We start from the raw sequence: 15,889 nt of genomic DNA, 5'->3' as shown, positions 1-15,889 counted from the left end.
TAAGACAGGACCTTCAGGTCTTTGAACTAAAGACCACTAAACTTAACTTAAGTTCAACGGGATATTTGTTTTAAGTCTATCATAATAATATGCAACTGACAAGGTGACTCTCAACACAATGGCCAGATTTTGGCAGAATATTGGCGTTATAGGTTTCTACAAACCATGAATATATAAGATTTAAACATTATTATTTGTGTTTCTACAATGCTTTGGTTAAGGTGTGATTATGTTTAGGCTTAAACTCACTTGGTTATGGTTAAGAAAATATAATATTTTGGCTTAAAATACCCATTTTTGGTGCATCACCACTGCTGGAAATGCTCCCGATGTCTCGCTAAAAAACAGCTTGCTTCTTGTTTGTTCTAAAAAAAGGTCTGCAGCTTGGCATAACACCATCCACCATCCCCTTCACTTCCTGATGACAGTCAGCCCGTATATGTAATCAGAAGAACATCACTTTAGAAATGCTGATATGATATGAATGAAATGTACAATGTAACATATTCATGGTTTGCAGCAATGTACAATGCCATCATTTTCTGTTGGCGACTGGGCTGTGTATCTACTTGTTTTTTTCCAGACATTAAATTGGCTCTGCACTGTTCAAACCATACTTTATTCTGACCACATGTGTTATTCTACATTTTCACAATAGAGTCCTGAAGTAATGAGTCCTAAAACACGGAAGTTTGTTAGCCTTTTAGCACTTCTGGTTCCCTTGTCTTAAAGTCTCTGGGTTTTTTTAATTGTTTTTTGGTAAAATGCCTTAAATAAGGTCTGTGGTTAACACATGCTAAAGAGTTTTGGACGTTTTGTTCTGCGATTTTTGAACTTTTAAGATTTCACTCATCTTAAAAAAGGCGGTTGCTAATAAGTGGCTAAATGGGACTACAGTGTTTGTTGAGGACGTTAGGCGTCATCACACCGGACACAGAAACTCATCAAACCCACTTGTCTGCATTTACAGCTCTACAGAGTCGCATTCTAAATTTCAGATTTATCTGTTTATGATATTTTTCGATTGTGTTTTAACATATTTTTACAGTGTTTGTAGTGCTGGCGTTTAAGTTGTGCGACCGCGATGTAGTTCGTGTATAGCCTAACAATAGCTTTTTGCTTCTGGTAATTTAATTTATGCTTCAAAACACACAAAAGTGGTGTTCATCTGTGAAGATTATCATGCTGAACAAAACATGTGAGTCTCATAAACTCGTGTTGCTAACTTCCTGTTTGGCCTACAAAAATACGTCATCCCTTCACAACTCTATAGACTTGATACAGAACTTGTATCTAAAGACTTGTGACAAAGGGGACTCATGCAAACCGTTTCACGATCAATTTGCTCACAGTGGCACTTACATTAAGCCCAGTTACAAAATAAGAGCTTTTGTAATCATACTACAGTGCTCAAACAACATTTCACACAGCAGGTTAATGATCTGTCAGTACAGCTTCCTTACATCCTTGACAAAAGAGTGAAATACAGTCTTGTAGGATAAATACTGCTGTCATTAATGTACAATTACTGTATTTATGTTGTTCACTTGATTACACACTGATTTCCCATCATCCACTGCCTCATGCTAAGTGAGTTGAGCACAGGGTGAACATCCCCTCCTCCATTACCCAGCCTCATTATCTCACAGTAAATTGATGTCTATTATTAACCAGAACACACACTCAACTCCGCAGTAGCTCAGGTCAAAGCATGCTGTGGTCCCACCCTGTGACACCTGTTAATTTGATTGATAAATGAAATAGAACGAATGAAATGCAGTCAAAAGTAAATAGCAAATGATAGGTAGGATATTGCTTTGTTCAATAACATAGTATTGCATCTTGTAGTTTATGCATCAAAGGCCCGAGCATGGTCGTACTAAGATCAGAATCAGGGTTGTTAAAAGCATACAGAATTATAGAGTGGAAATAGGTACCAGTGCAAAGTTTGTAAAAAAAAAAAAGAAAAAGAAATACAGTAAGAATAAATACAATTAGCACTAACACTTAAATAATTAAAATGTATAAATATGTCTAGTGTGCTGAATATGTGAAGTGTGTAAAAATATAAAACAGAAACAGAAATAAGGTCATAAAAAACAATTTGCACTAAATAAGAAAATAATAATAACAAAAATCGGAAATATGTACGATGTGCTGTGTGGATAAAGTATGTAAAATTATAAAATGGAAATGCAGAAATAATAACAATAAGCAATATTATGTGAATAATTTAAAATTGTTAATATGCATAATCTGCTGAATGTGTAAAAAATTTAATATAAAAATACTGTAATAATAAGAAATGATTAGCACTTGTATGTAAATATATGATGTTCTGAGTGTGTAAAATTATAAAACTACATGCCTTACTCTACAGTACAATAAATAAAACTAGTATGTAAAGTTATAAATGTGAAATATGCACGTGATGCTACAATGTACAATATATACATGAGTAAGAAGGACAATAAGAATATATACAAAACATACAATATGTGTAACATGTTAAATATTACCTACATTTAAGAGTTGACAGAATATTGCACATTTAAATAATAGCAAAGAGGATTGCTGTAATTGAATTATTGCCCCGATTGTTGCAGTTAAGACAGAGTATAAAGAATCACCGAACCTTAAAAATTTTTTTACAATAAATTATTGGAATTATAATTGAAGATGGGTGAATTAAGTCCAAGAAAGATACTAACAAGTGACCAGGAAAATCTTTAAGATGGAGCACCAGTTGTGCAGCTATTGCCCGCTAGTTTGTCTATTCAAATCTTCAGACACATATCCTAAAATATTTGTTGCCCTACCATGATTGAGAGAAAAATATCCTAGCCACTGACTCTGTTACTATAACTAAAATAAAAAAGCACAGTAATGGTGGCCGGTTCCACCATAGTTTCTGATGTCAGGTGAAGTTTCACCTGTTCAGCCTACATGGGCAGGACAACTCCAGCTATGTGTGTATCTGTGGTACAAGAGGAGACTTAGGCATCATTAGTGGCCCATACATCCCCCCTGCTTGGCTCTTCATGTGAAACATAACATTACTCATCCACCCCCGGGCACCTGAGAGCTGCACAGCACCAATCAAGCTGCTGCACTGTGATTCACAGTGTGAGGAGGAGACTTGCATAACAGCCATATTTCCATTTCCCACAGTCACTCTTATAACACAAATAACCCTCCTAACATATCTGCTGCAGTTTCAGGGTTCAGACTGTGAAAGCAGCTGAGTGTTGGACGGTACACAGCATCATTTGGTGTTCACCAAGGCTGCGCGCACGCGCGCGCGCGCACACACACACACACACACACACACACACACACACACACACACATACACAGAGGGCCTCCGGGATGACAAACTTGACCCATTTTCCTTGGAGTATGTATGCACTATGGCTGTGATGATGAGCAATATATGACACGCTGTATATGCAGGCAGATAACGTGGATCAACACAAGAACACAGAGGGAAAAAAAGACTAAAAATATGCCATTTTGCTAACATAAACAGTATTGTTCACAGCGAACTATGCACACAAACGCCTGTGAGCACAATAAAAGCAGCAAGGGTAAGTTGATGGAGAAATGACAGCTTGGAAAGGAGGTCAGTGTGTTTTTATCATTTTCAGTCGTGCCCGGATCCACTGCAGCAGCTCTGAGTCTCCCCCAGTTGAAACAGGACGACTGTTTGTAACCGAATTCATGTAAACAAGCTCAAGATCCACACTTTAACTTCCCTTTGCATTGATTAACCCCGCAGCTTAAACTACTAAAGCCCGTGTATGGAAACATTACCTTCGGATAGCTCCAGATCCAACTCCGCCAGCTGGTCCCTGACCTCTTTAGGCAGAGCCGACAGATCAACGCTGCGGTCGGCCATCGTTGGAAGCACAGCAGCCAGCGGGATGTTTGCGATATTTCGGATGACGGCAGCTACAGTCCGGCATGAAGCAAAGAGCTAAAACAAAATCAAGATGTTGTAGTGGTGGTGTTTACTCCATCTTCGCGACTCCCCGACACCGCCATGACTGTGGGAGATGGGAACAACTCAGGAGAGGAGTCTGTCAGTCACATGACCGGGGCTGACGGTGCTGCTGTGACAGGACGGTGGGATGAAGCGGACTCTCTGCTCCCTCTGCTGTTGTGTTTTTACAGCTGGGAGGAGAAACGACACTCCTCCAGATCCAGCTCACCTGCTGCCACCCTGTCCGCAGGAAGAGGCTAGCCCCAGTTTGTCCCTGTCATTAGCTGCCATTACCGCGGAGCTATGGAGCTAACAGTTAGCATCCAATTTTCCATAAAATAACCGCAGCGTGAACTTTAAAATAATCCTTAAAGTCGTCGAACAACCCTCATGGCTGCTCTGGAGGTGTTTCCAGAATCTATGAAACACTCTGTTAACCACCCGGTTGAAAAACATTCAGTCTGCTGCACAGGAAAATGTGCAATAAAAGATTTTAAACCTTATCTCCAGTTGCCCTGCTGAAGTCCAATCAAACCAAGATGGCCACCGGAAATGACCAAAGTGCTCAATCTGCAGGCCCTACCACAGGGCTGTCCGAATTTTTTGAATGGTGTGTGTGTGTGTGTGTGTGTGGGGGGGGGGGTAACTTTAACTTTAACTGTTAACTTTACGCTCCTTTGCTGTGGTCATGTCTGTTGCCCATAGGAAGTGTCTGCTCTTAGGTTATGGTTTGTTTGTTTACGGTCTCTATATGTGCGACAGTGCGGCCATCATAAGGTGAAGGGAAAAAATGCAAAGTGACTTTGCTTGATTGAGCAATATTGTTTTGAGGGCCATATATAGTATACTTTGAAAGTTAAGCCAAGGGCCGTTTAAAATTGGTCACGTTTGGCCCCCAAGCCAAACTTTTGACATTGCCGACATCATTTTATATTTCTATTTCATGGTGTTTTTATATATAAAATAACATGATATATTTTTTATATAATATTTTATTTCTCTGTGTAGTAGAAAATACTTGGCAAATTCTTCCTGTAGAAAAACAATCCCACTTCAGTGGAAAAACTACAGTTGAAAGCTTCAGTTAAATGGCTTAAAAAATATACCTTTATTCATGAAAGACATATTGACTTGTCATTGTCAGTGGTGCCCCCAGAAATCTTTCAAAGGAGTGGAAAGATTGGGCCACTGCAACACCAAGGAAGAGAAAGTCTCAGCCTGGACTTGCTACTGTACAGGATCTCCCAAAATAGGGGCTCTGTGCCCCTGAAAGCCTGTCAGTTTCATATCCCTTCATATTTTGCAGTTAATGTTATTTTTCTCTTGTGTATAGATTGATACTCATACAGTTAACATTTTGAATTCCACAAAAACCCTATTTTAAGATGTTATACATGTGTTCTAATTGTTCTTCAAATTGGCAATTTGCTCTCTTCCTTAAGAAATAACAAATATATAGTTTTATTTTAAAGGAGTATATTGTTGTAAGAAAAAAAGTTGAATGGGAACAGGCCTACTCATGTCTAAAAACACATCTTTTCTAAACCAACAGCCTCAAATTACTTTTTATTATTTTTGCAAGGGGGGCAACAGAAATATTCGTGTGGCTGTGGCTCCCCTGACCACCACTTGGGGGCGCCACTGGTCATAGAAGGAAAGCCTATATTTCTAAAAACACGAATTACGACTCTGTTCTATTCAAGTTTTGCAGTGAGAGTGACAGTGAGCCTGCATGCACACTACCAGGACCCTGAAATCCAAGCAGCGAATGGATTTTGGCAATCAATTATGTTATTTACACCTGCGTATTCCCTACTGTGGCAATGCAGCAGACTGTTTTTCTTTTTTTGTCCAGACGGTTAGAGGGGTCTTTAACTTTTGTTAGAATCAATTAGACTAAAACAAAACAATAAAAATGGAGAGGTAAAACCAAAACTATGATATTAAATGTAAAACCCCCTAAAGAGCTGGTATAAGTGGAAACATGCAGATGAATGCTTCTTTGTCATTAATTTATTTTATTATTTGCCCGAGACAACTTATTCATTAGTTGAGACTATACACAAGTATTTTTTCCCATCTTGAAGCCTGAGTATTTGACAAACTCTCCACACAGATATCTTCGAGCCTTTTTTTTTCATGTGGTTCAACCTGTGTTAAACACATAAAAGACATTTATGCTCTTTAACAAAATAACGGGACATACTAATCACATGATGGAAAAAATAAACATCTCAAAACAATGACATTGTTAAAAAAAACAGTGAGGAGGGGGGAAAAAACAGAAAGTCTTGGAAGTACACTGCTGTATAAAATAATCTGCAATTCAAAATTTCAAAAGAAGCACCTTGCACAAGTATTGAAGTCTACTTCATGATACAAGACAGTTTTTCATAACGCTGGACTAGGACATCTGTAACTCTCGACAGATGTGCGCTAATCACCCATCGCATTCATTTAAGAATACTCATCTTCACATTTTCTCTGGTCACCTCTTCTCTTTAGCTTTCTACTGAAATAGACCGAACCCTTCTCAGCGGCTGGGCTAAACACGACAAATAAATGCAAGAACATTGATATTCAATAGAAAAATATATTGCACTACTCTTTCCTCAACTGAAATGCCAGGGTAAATGATTTAAAATCTATTCTGTTTGATTATCATTTAAAGGCCTTCTAAAGCTAACCATTTCAAGTGTGTTACATTAGGACTGAGGATGGAATCCTTACATAACAAGGACAATTTTTGCATCAGTAATTTGATGTTTTAAAACAGAAAACAAAAGCAGATCAAACAACAGTGATATAGTATGATGAAGCACAAACAAACAGTGGTATTCTTCAGCCTTGAGTAATCCATGCAGTCAATAGGGTTTGATACATTTACGACTAATGTAATGACATCCATTCTGAATGGGTTAAAACTGATGGTAAAAAAAAGTCAGGCACACACTCACAGGGTAAACTGTGTACACATTTATAATTTGGTTTGTTAAATATGCTCTTGGCTGACTAAACCGTCATGTGTATTTAAGGAGAAAAAAAAGTCAACAGGAAAACAAAGACAGAAAACTAAAGGACAGGTTGAAAAGTAAACATAAAAAGAGCAAAAGAAAAACTCTCCAGGCTGCCTTTTTTTTAAACTGAAATCAGCCAGCCAATCTCTCACCGTACTTTCATTGCATCAGCAAACATCACGTCGACACAGCCATAAAAATCTTCTCATACGAATGAAAAATACAAGTTAAAACTGTCAGCCTGGAAAGCAACCAACCTCATCACATCCAGCGTGTGGGACTGAAGTTTGACTGAAGCTGCATTTTGTTTAAGAGAAATGACAAATGATTTTGACATAAAAAGTTTTCATTCATACTTTTCAAATTAAAATCTTTTCCAACGACCGAACAAGAAATGACCCCAGACCCTGCAGAGTGAGTGTCCGACGTATTATTCATATTTACATACAGAGAGTGATGAAGCGTCTCTGAACAGGGAGCCTGCTGGGACAGGAGGGTTGACGGAGGCACTGTGCCGTGTCTTTGTGTGATTATCATTGGCTGTGAGGGGTCGGGAGTATCTTAGTCTCGGGGATGGGGGGGTTGAGTCCCTCTTTTAAAACGCTTTGCACCAGTCCGGCCTCCAAATGCCACTAAAGTTCATACTGGCTACCTGCGTCAGCACATCATCTTGACTGTGACTGCGTTGCCATGACGACCCCTCCCGGCTGGCCCGATCCCATGCCGGCCAGGACCGACATGGCCACGGCCTCTGCAGCGCGGACGCTCAGCCCGTTGATGGTGGCCCCCGGACTGGAGGCAGGGGCGGGCGGTGACGGACCATGCTGGATAACTGCCGCCGGGGAGCCGATGGGTTCACTGGAAGAGTCCCTGGAGGTTTCCTCTCCTCCTGCAGCTAGAGACAGAGACAGAAACATTCACCCTTAGAGAGGTGAGCGAGTAAAAAGAATGCATTAGATGGATGAGATGATGGATGGATCCTGACAAAAGATGTGACACGGTGCAGGGAGCTCAATGGTTACCTAAGAAAGCGGCTTTCTTCTGCATGACGGTGACCGGACAGTCTTTATGGGCCAGGAGGAGCTGCTTCAGCTGCGCCACCTCGTTCCTCAGGAGGGTTACTTCATTCTAAACATGGCACAGATAACATACAGCACCCACATTTCATTTTCATTTATTTTATCGAACGGCAACACACATTAATCAACATTTCTGTGCATGTGCCAGTGTTTGCCATCTGGATAAAATTTAAGACTTTTTAAGACCTTTTTAATACCACCTAGAATTAAATTCAGTGCCAACTTCAAGGCCATACTGGCAAATGTCTACAGGATATAATGCAAAATCAGTGTCGATTTTTAGCTCTATAAATAATTACTTGCAAAATAACTGAATTTAGTAAAATATGTTAATATTCACTTTCATATATGATTTATGTAGCTTTGTGAGTCTGTACTCTGATAACATTAAACATTACAATTAAAATATGTAAGACCTTTGTAAACAACATTTAAGGCTTTTTGTCACAAATTTAGGAGTTTTTAAGGCCTTATATTTGAGAATATTAAAATCAAGGCTTTTTAAGACTTTTCAGACCTGTGGGTACCCCCCTGTCAAATACACCAATCTGTGTTGCAAGTATAAATTAGTTACCATGCTGCAGTGCAAGGAGAAACGGAGGACTCACCGTCAGGGACACATTCATATTGGCGAGATCATCTGCCTTCTTCTCCAAAGAGTTCACCCACAGTTTCCGTTTTTGCCTACAGCGGGAGGCGGCCGCCCGGTTTCTCTCCAGAAAACGCTGCCTCCTCTCGTCGGGGTCCATCTCTGAAGCTCGCCGCCGCCGTCCTCCGGTAGGCTGAGCAGGGGACACCTGAGGAAAGACGAGGGGGGAGAGGGTGAATACTTGCAGGCTACATACACACTAATATGTTTTAAAGCTGCTACATTTATGCCAGAGTCCACACTAATCAGCGGTATTTGAACACCTAAAAAGGAGACCTCTGAAAATGCTGTTGACCCTGATTTAGTTCAATAATTCTGAGAGGAAAAGGAAAAGGGAGACTTTTGAAAACGAAGAAACAAATGTTCCCCTCTTGATCAGGTCTTGTCAGTCCTGACATATCAAGCCAAAACATTGTAGCTAGTTGAATATTCGTTTTGTAATTTCATCTATCTTGTGTGGGTATTTGCTTGCTGTTGCCATGACTTCCTTCAGCAATGAATACTGCTTGCGGTGCCGCTCCAAAATGTTGCCGTTTTTGTTTTGCAATGACTCCTGATCTGTTTTCCGCTGCCTTGAGTGCCTTAGACTCCTGCTACTGAAAGAAACAGTTCCACCTCGTCATCGGTCCGTGCAAAGACGTGGTTTCACTTCACGCATATTCTGTAGTATCTTCTGTTACTAAGCAACCAACCGCAGAGTAGACAAGCTGGTTCCTGTTTACACCGGGAGATGTATGGCCAGTGTATTTGAATAATCGTGTGATCTGGTTTTCAGGCGTTAGTATGGACGGAGCTTATTTCTGAAACGGTGCTGACACATTTGCGTGTACAGAGATCGTTTTCATTTTAAAACACTATTTTTAATTGAAAACCTATTGTGGATGCAGCCAAAGGTTCCATGTATGTCCTGAGTTTTGCATCTGTCGAATTTAAGTTTTGCTTTTTCTCAAAAAAACCCCCCCCAAAAAACACAAGAAGGCAAAAGCAAAATAAGTGCTAGACAAAGAGACACCATGTAGAGGCTGAAAGGCGAGCGTCATTTAGAAATGATCCAACATTCTCTGTATTACTGTGTCAAACTTAAGCATTCAAGACTAAAACACTAAATGTCAAACTCACCTTTGATACTAAAATATCAACTTAAGCGCAAAAACTATTGGATCATGATTCCCCAGGGCACTATCTACTTATGTCAATATATGTGAGTTGGCTCAGAAACTTGTAAAGGAGCACAAAATATGAATGTACTTAAGTTCTTAATTAACAGCTTTGTGGCTTGAGAAAGTCAAAGCTTTTGTGCAAGCAAAACTACACTTGAAACAAAGACCAGTAAAGAACCCAAGAAAATCCAAAAATGTAATACAGTGTAGACCAGTACTTTTTTAAATAACTTTTTATAAACTTTTCCAAGGAAAATGATCAGATCCACCTTCGCATAATCGCTGCTGTCAATTTAATGTATCTGCTCAGCATGTTAGAAAATGCTCTTTGTTTAGGCTCAGGAGGTGAGTGTTTTGTATTTCAGACAGATTTCAGGTACTCATGTTGTTGTTTACATTCTTGTTAATAAACAAATCCCCATACAATGTTGGCACTTATGAGTCTGATGCTGGTTAGGATCTGTATGTAAGCATATGCTGCAGGTGTATTACCTGAGGCTGGGCAGGTGATGGTGCATCGGAGTTTTGAGTGGGTTGTTGGCTCTGTTCCTGTCGCTGGGGAACAGCAGGGATGGATCCTGCCCCCCCACCAGCACCATCTTGTGCTCCTGGGCCCTGATGAGTGAGAGCTGCCTTCAGCCTCTACAAAGAGAGACACACACACACACACACACACACACACACACACACACACACACACAAAACACTGCATGTAGGTCGCTTCACACTGAGCGCACAAAAAGAGCTATTTTAGAAATATATATTTTTAAAAAAAGTTTATATAAATAAACACTGTTTTTCAGAGCCTGCAGTGTATAAAATGAAGCCAATATGACTGATGATCTCACCATCTTCGTCTCTGAGTGCAGACTATATCCAGACGGGGAGGATGACCCACTGCTGGCCCCACCAACTGGAGGTCCTGGAATCCCAGGGATGTTAGGCACTGAGTTCACTGGCCTCGCGAGCTTCGCATCACAACAAATAAACAAAAGAGAGAACGGCCAAAAACAAGGTAAATTTAAAGAAAAATAATTTGAGTTATTAACTTAAGTTTATTAAGTTAATTTAAGTTTAATTTCTTATATATTTTTTTCTGGGTTTTGAAAATGCCTTACAGATATGACTGAGGTCATCTGCACAGGACTGGGCAGGAGAGGGACTGTCTGCCCGTTGGGGAGGTGCCTCACCAGTGGATAAGCGCTTGTTGGGGAGCTGGTGATGAAATCAGAAATTTGTAAATGGCTGCTCTTCCAATCTCTGCCCACTGATTAAATACAGATCGAGAGCCAGGTTGACAAAGTAGAGAGAGCAAACGCGAGCGCAAGAGAGAGATGATAAATGAGAGAGAGATGTAGAGCTCCACGGTCTGCCACAAATAAAACTCTAGTTGTTCCATCACCAAGCAGAAGGTGACAGAGAAATTAAGAAACTACATCTCAACCAACCTCAATATTGGTGACCTGACATCTAGAGGTATACTTTCTTAAAAATGCTTTCTATGTCTTCAGTGACTCGGTTTCTGGAACAATAAACTCAGAAAAAAAAATACTGGGAGGTAAAAAATCTAAACACAGATGAGAAAAAAATACAATTCAGAATCGAATTAAAAAACAAGTGGGCATGTGGGTATTCATGTCGTAGTAATCTGAAGCAACATGTAAGCTCAAAAATAATATTTTTAGGTGGATGTAAAGCATGAGGAGCTAAAGCAGGAACAGCTGCGTCACACAGCTTTGCATTGATTACTGTCAAACGGTAGCCTCGGTCATTATGGGATACAGGATTCATGAAGGAAACATGACCACCTACAATAATACCATGTGTTCACAAATGCATCTTCTGACCACACCTCTTGATAATGCAGTCAGTTTATCTGAACGGGTTTATATCAACAACTATCCAGGAGCCCTGTGATAGTCATGGTTCTATTTTCCGCTTGCAAGATCTTGAAGTTTTGGACGACGGTTTGAATTTACACAAAGTAGCTAATAATTTTTCCAACAGGAGACTGAAATCTTTCCACTTAATCTGAGGTTTAGGGTCAACCCATATTGGTTTTTCAGGGCCGATACCAATAACAATCATTAGTAGCTAATGAGACCAATAACTGATATTTGGAACCGATATGCATTTGAAATAAAAAAGAAAATCTTGCTGTCAATATTTATAATTTGAATATAACAAACTTCAAAACAAAACTTTGTTTAAATGCCTTTAGCAAATGTTTGATCGAAACTTAAACGTTCAACATCATATACAGTAAGTTCCAAACAACTATTTTTTTATAAAGTCCAGCGAAATTTTAAATAAAAAATAAATAAATAAAAATGGCTCCCTGAGGTTTTACACAGTAAAGATTCCTCCCACGCTGACACTTTCTTTTCACTTTTTAATCAATTAATTTTATTGGTGATTATTAAAATAAAATGCTGATACAGAGAATCAGCAAAATACCAAATATTGGTCGCAATAATGGGCCAGGCTGATAATCTGACGACCCCTACTGAGGTTACTTTTCCCAGAAAACTTCAAACCAATCACAAACACCTACTCAAGACTGACATTTTTACGGTGTACATTTTTCCAGGAACTACTTCAGTTTTCAGTTTTTAGTTTTGCGACTACCTCTAAAGAAATGCAGAGAGGAAAATCACGCTGTAGTTTACCCGAGCTGTCTGTTGGAGGGCGGCGCTTGTGTGATGACAGATGTTGGAGAAGGCAGAGTTGGGTGTAGTGCGTCGTTGCTCAGGTGAAGGGGAAGAGAACCTGGACGCACAATGGTTGGAGTGGGGGCAGAGCTTGCAGTGGGCTTTGTGAGAATCTCCTGTTTAAGACAAAAGCATATATTTCCATTCAAAAATGTATTTTATCTGCCTGAAGAGGGAACCAATTATTGATGTTCAAATGGCAGGTCATATGCACGAGTAAATCTGTTAACAAGCTTTTTAGTCATAATTTGTGGCATTGCATTGCACATTGCCTCTCACCCTTGAGTCTCGGCTGTTGTCTGACATGCTGGAGGAGGAATCTGGACTTCCAGGAGAGGACGAATCAACTTGTAAAGGACCCTCATCCTCATCTTTTGCTTCAGACGGCGTTTGTAAAGGTGCAGCCTGAGCACAGATTAGAAGATGAATAACGCTTTCATCATCTAGAATGGTGATATTATTGTTTTCTGATAACCCAAGGAAACCAACAGTGTGCAAACAATTCAACACGTGCGTTCATTCTTTTTCTCACCGGGTGTTTTGTCCTGTGGTCGTCCTCATGTGCTTTGGAAAACTCCTGTTCAAAGGAGCTGGCTAGCTCATTGAATAGCCCAACCTCCTCACAGTTTTTCAGGAAACGTGTGGGTGTGGGTGTCTGGTCTGCAAAAACAAAGTAGCAAAATATGTTAAGTTAGTCGGGAGGATAACAAGACAGAAATATCTCCTTTCCATCAGACATCACAGCAGTATATCAAGACAGGTCTTCCGAGCATTGACAGTTTTATTACTGTTTAAACTAACCACATTAAACAAACACTAATGTCAATGGTAATGTCATTACCTGCAATGATAACAGAGTCTGTTCTGGCAGGACCAAATTTTAATGTCATTTCATGTTTGTGTTTGTGGACTGACAGGTGGTCTTCATTTGTGAATCTCTGTAAAAAAATAAAAATAAATAACAGCAGATAAGAGAAAAATAATGAGATGCATCAGTGTGTCTACTGTGTTAATGTCAAATGACAGAGAATTCATTACAAGAACTTTTTGAATTTATGAATGATGTGAGATGAACAAGAAGACCTGCTTTCTGTGTAGGTGTGGACAGTAAGGTAGGGCTTTCTTATTAGTTTTTGGCATTTTTATAGTACTGTAACTGCAAAGATATCTGTAAGCTAAATTGCAGTGAGCCCATGTAGCTCTGGGCGATATGGACAAATCAGATATTGCACTATTTTTGACCAAATACTTAGATATCGGTGTTGCCACAATATTGTGGGCTTGAATATTGTTACTTTCACAAAATATATACAGTGGGATTTTTGATAAATATTCATCAGTAAATATAATGACTAAGTGGGAACAGGTAAATAATTGAACAGCGAAAAGTCTAAATTCAGAATTATAAACATAAATTCATTACATAATTTTACTGTAATCCAGCCTTTAAAATCAGGAAAAGACAACACTTACAATATTATGATATCCAAAATTTAAGATGTTATCTAGTTTGATGTCATACCATCAATCTACTTATAACCCAACCCTGAGCCCATGTAATAAGAATAAAGAGGTGAGAGTTAGTGTTAGATTTCTGGAGTGGATTCTCAAAGGTGTGCAATTAAAAGAGAGAGAGGGAGAGAGAGTGTTATTAAGGGATGCATAGGACTTAATATGTTCACATATCATACCTGCCCACATCCAGGGGCAGTGCATACAAAAGGTCGATCATCCCCCATCTCAGACAAATGTTCTGCAAAATAGAGCAAAACAAAACCCACACCAATCTGTTATCTACAGTATTCATTTATGCATATGAAGGCAATCAAACAGCTGATGCTTAAGTTTCTAAAACATACTATTTTTCTGGTAACGGCAGGAGCCTAATGAATGTTTTAATAGTATAACTTTGCTATTGATCTGTGCCAGCTTTAGACCATTGCATAAAGAACACCCAGATGCAATTGGCTGATCAGAGAATACTTGCATGTCACCATCTTTTATTTTTGAATGTTTGCTTGTTTTGACTTGCTAATGAATCAACATTAAGCATCAGTCCGCATAACACCAGTGCCATGCACCTGTTGAGATCTACATTCTGTTTAGCGCCATTAATTGTCCTCGGCTGTCACCAAGAACGCAGACAAATATCCTGGTGACAGGTGCTTAGGAGGTAAATAGGCCGAAGACTGTCGGCCTTCTTGGGAGTATTTGGTCTCGGTTAACCGGGGACTGTCGTTAAACGGGAGCAATGAAGCAGCAGAGCCAAATCAAGCTACCGCGCAACCAACCCCAGTGTCATCAAGTCATTGGCGGTAGCTGGCTATCACTGTCGAGGTCGTTCGGCTGTGTAGCTAGCTAGGTGGCTTAGGTTACGGTCAGTGGATAGGTTAGTGCCAAATCTTTGGCTAGTTCTGACTTTATGAAAGATGGGCCTTTGGCTAGCTTAAGCTTATCGCTGAAAACGCCAACATATTTTGTCTCCGAAAGCTGACAGCCGTGTCATTAAAACGAATGTGGAAGGTAATATCATGGTAACTAATAACTAATAAAAGACAACCGGCTACGGCTCGCAAAACGCAAATGTTGGTGTAGCTACCTGTCACAACACAGCTAGCTGAGCTAATGCTACTCGAAGCCTCGTTAGCTTACCTTGTGTTCACACCAACAGCTCCGCCAAGTTAGGAGCTAAACGTTAGCACGCTAATGCTAACGAAAGCTGTGCTCATAAACTAACATACAGTCACACGGAAACATCTCGTTTCGTTAACATTGACTCGGTACACTTCGTAGAATGCAACATCTTATGTTAGATGATCCGAAAAGTGACTGAACTCACCCGAGGTTTCAACAGCCACTTGACTCCCCCCTCCCTGCTCCGGACAGTGCTGCTGTGCTGCTGCTGCCTGGCCGTTGTTGACACTCTGACACTTCCATTAACAAAACAACGCGAGAACTGGAGCGAGGCAGTGTTACGTAACAGGATTGACGTCTTGAAAACGTGAACATGATGCCAAATGCGTTGGTATTTTGACCCAGTCTTTATATATTCTCCGAGTTTAGCGTTAATACCAGCTCCAATTCACATTTGTACAATTAAAAGTCCCTTTTGCTGGCGTCACGCATCACTGAAATCTCCCGGACGTACACAATGAAGATTCGGAGCTAAATAAGCCTAAAACAGTTACATAATGTTTAAGGTTATTTCCGGATAGTTACTTGGCAGATGACATGTAAAAATCCGTCAACAAATCCTCTCTAGTGTGGCAGGGCCTTTTCACTGCGCATGTT

At 39.9% G+C, this 15,889-nt stretch overlaps 2 protein-coding genes across 8 annotated transcripts in view; both read right to left on the bottom strand.

The window, feature by feature from the left end:
• dip2bb (DIP2 acetate--CoA ligase B (putative)b) overlaps positions 1-4,438 on the bottom strand; it is a 59,319-nt gene extending 54,881 nt beyond the window's left edge. For 2 of the 5 annotated variants that reach the window (XM_042499725.2, XM_088084120.1), the window contains exon 1: positions 3,814-4,436. In XM_042499725.2, the coding sequence (XP_042355659.2) occupies positions 3,814-3,898 (85 nt within the window). In that variant the 5' untranslated portion in view covers positions 3,899-4,436. Of the gene's footprint in view, positions 1-3,813 lie in introns of all 5 variants that reach the window. The other 3 variants (XM_088084118.1, XM_042499732.2, XM_088084116.1) reach the window with 2 other exon arrangements.
• Positions 4,439-5,980: 1,542 nt separating this feature from the next.
• Positions 5,981-15,593, bottom strand: atf7b (activating transcription factor 7b). 3 transcript variants are annotated; one of them, XM_042499712.2, is made up of 12 exons: positions 15,438-15,593; positions 14,290-14,351; positions 13,440-13,536; positions 13,131-13,258; positions 12,878-13,003; positions 12,557-12,714; positions 11,006-11,102; positions 10,736-10,855; positions 10,380-10,529; positions 8,687-8,875; positions 8,022-8,127; positions 5,981-7,894 (listed from the first exon to the last, which is right to left on the bottom strand). In XM_042499712.2, exons 2-12 carry the CDS (start codon positions 14,335-14,337, stop codon positions 7,665-7,667), a joined length of 1,449 nt encoding a protein of 482 aa, XP_042355646.2. In that variant the 5' UTR covers positions 14,338-14,351; positions 15,438-15,593; the 3' UTR covers positions 5,981-7,664. The 3 variants fall into 3 exon arrangements, with proteins under 3 accessions (XP_042355646.2, XP_087940229.1, XP_087940230.1); XM_088084103.1 differs by lacking the exon at positions 15,438-15,593 and adding an exon at positions 15,251-15,420; XM_088084104.1 differs by lacking the exon at positions 15,438-15,593 and having other exon boundaries at positions 7,752-7,921.
• Positions 15,594-15,889: the final 296 nt, after the last annotated feature.

This window comes from Plectropomus leopardus, chromosome 2 (assembly GCF_026936395.1).
Source record: "Plectropomus leopardus strain MGB_pleo_1.0 chromosome 2, ASM2693639v1, whole genome shotgun sequence".
Taxonomy (NCBI): domain Eukaryota; kingdom Metazoa; phylum Chordata; class Actinopteri; order Perciformes; family Serranidae; genus Plectropomus; species Plectropomus leopardus.
The sequence above is the reverse complement of the archived record's forward strand: the minus strand, read 5'-3'. Positions and strand labels throughout refer to the sequence as shown.

Bases quoted from the DNA above. Each gene is read 5' to 3' on its own strand.
- atf7b (XM_042499712.2), bottom strand. From the start codon at position 14,337: ATGGGGGATGATCGACCTTTTGTATGCACTGCCCCTGGATGTGGGCAG. The intron at 13,537-14,289 runs GTATGATATGTG...ATTTTTTTACAG, and splicing joins CTGCCCCTGGATGTGGGCAG to AGATTCACAAATGAAGACCA. The intron at 8,128-8,686 runs GTGAGTCCTCCG...TGCCATGTTTAG, and splicing joins ATATGAATGTGTCCCTGACG to AATGAAGTAACCCTCCTGAG.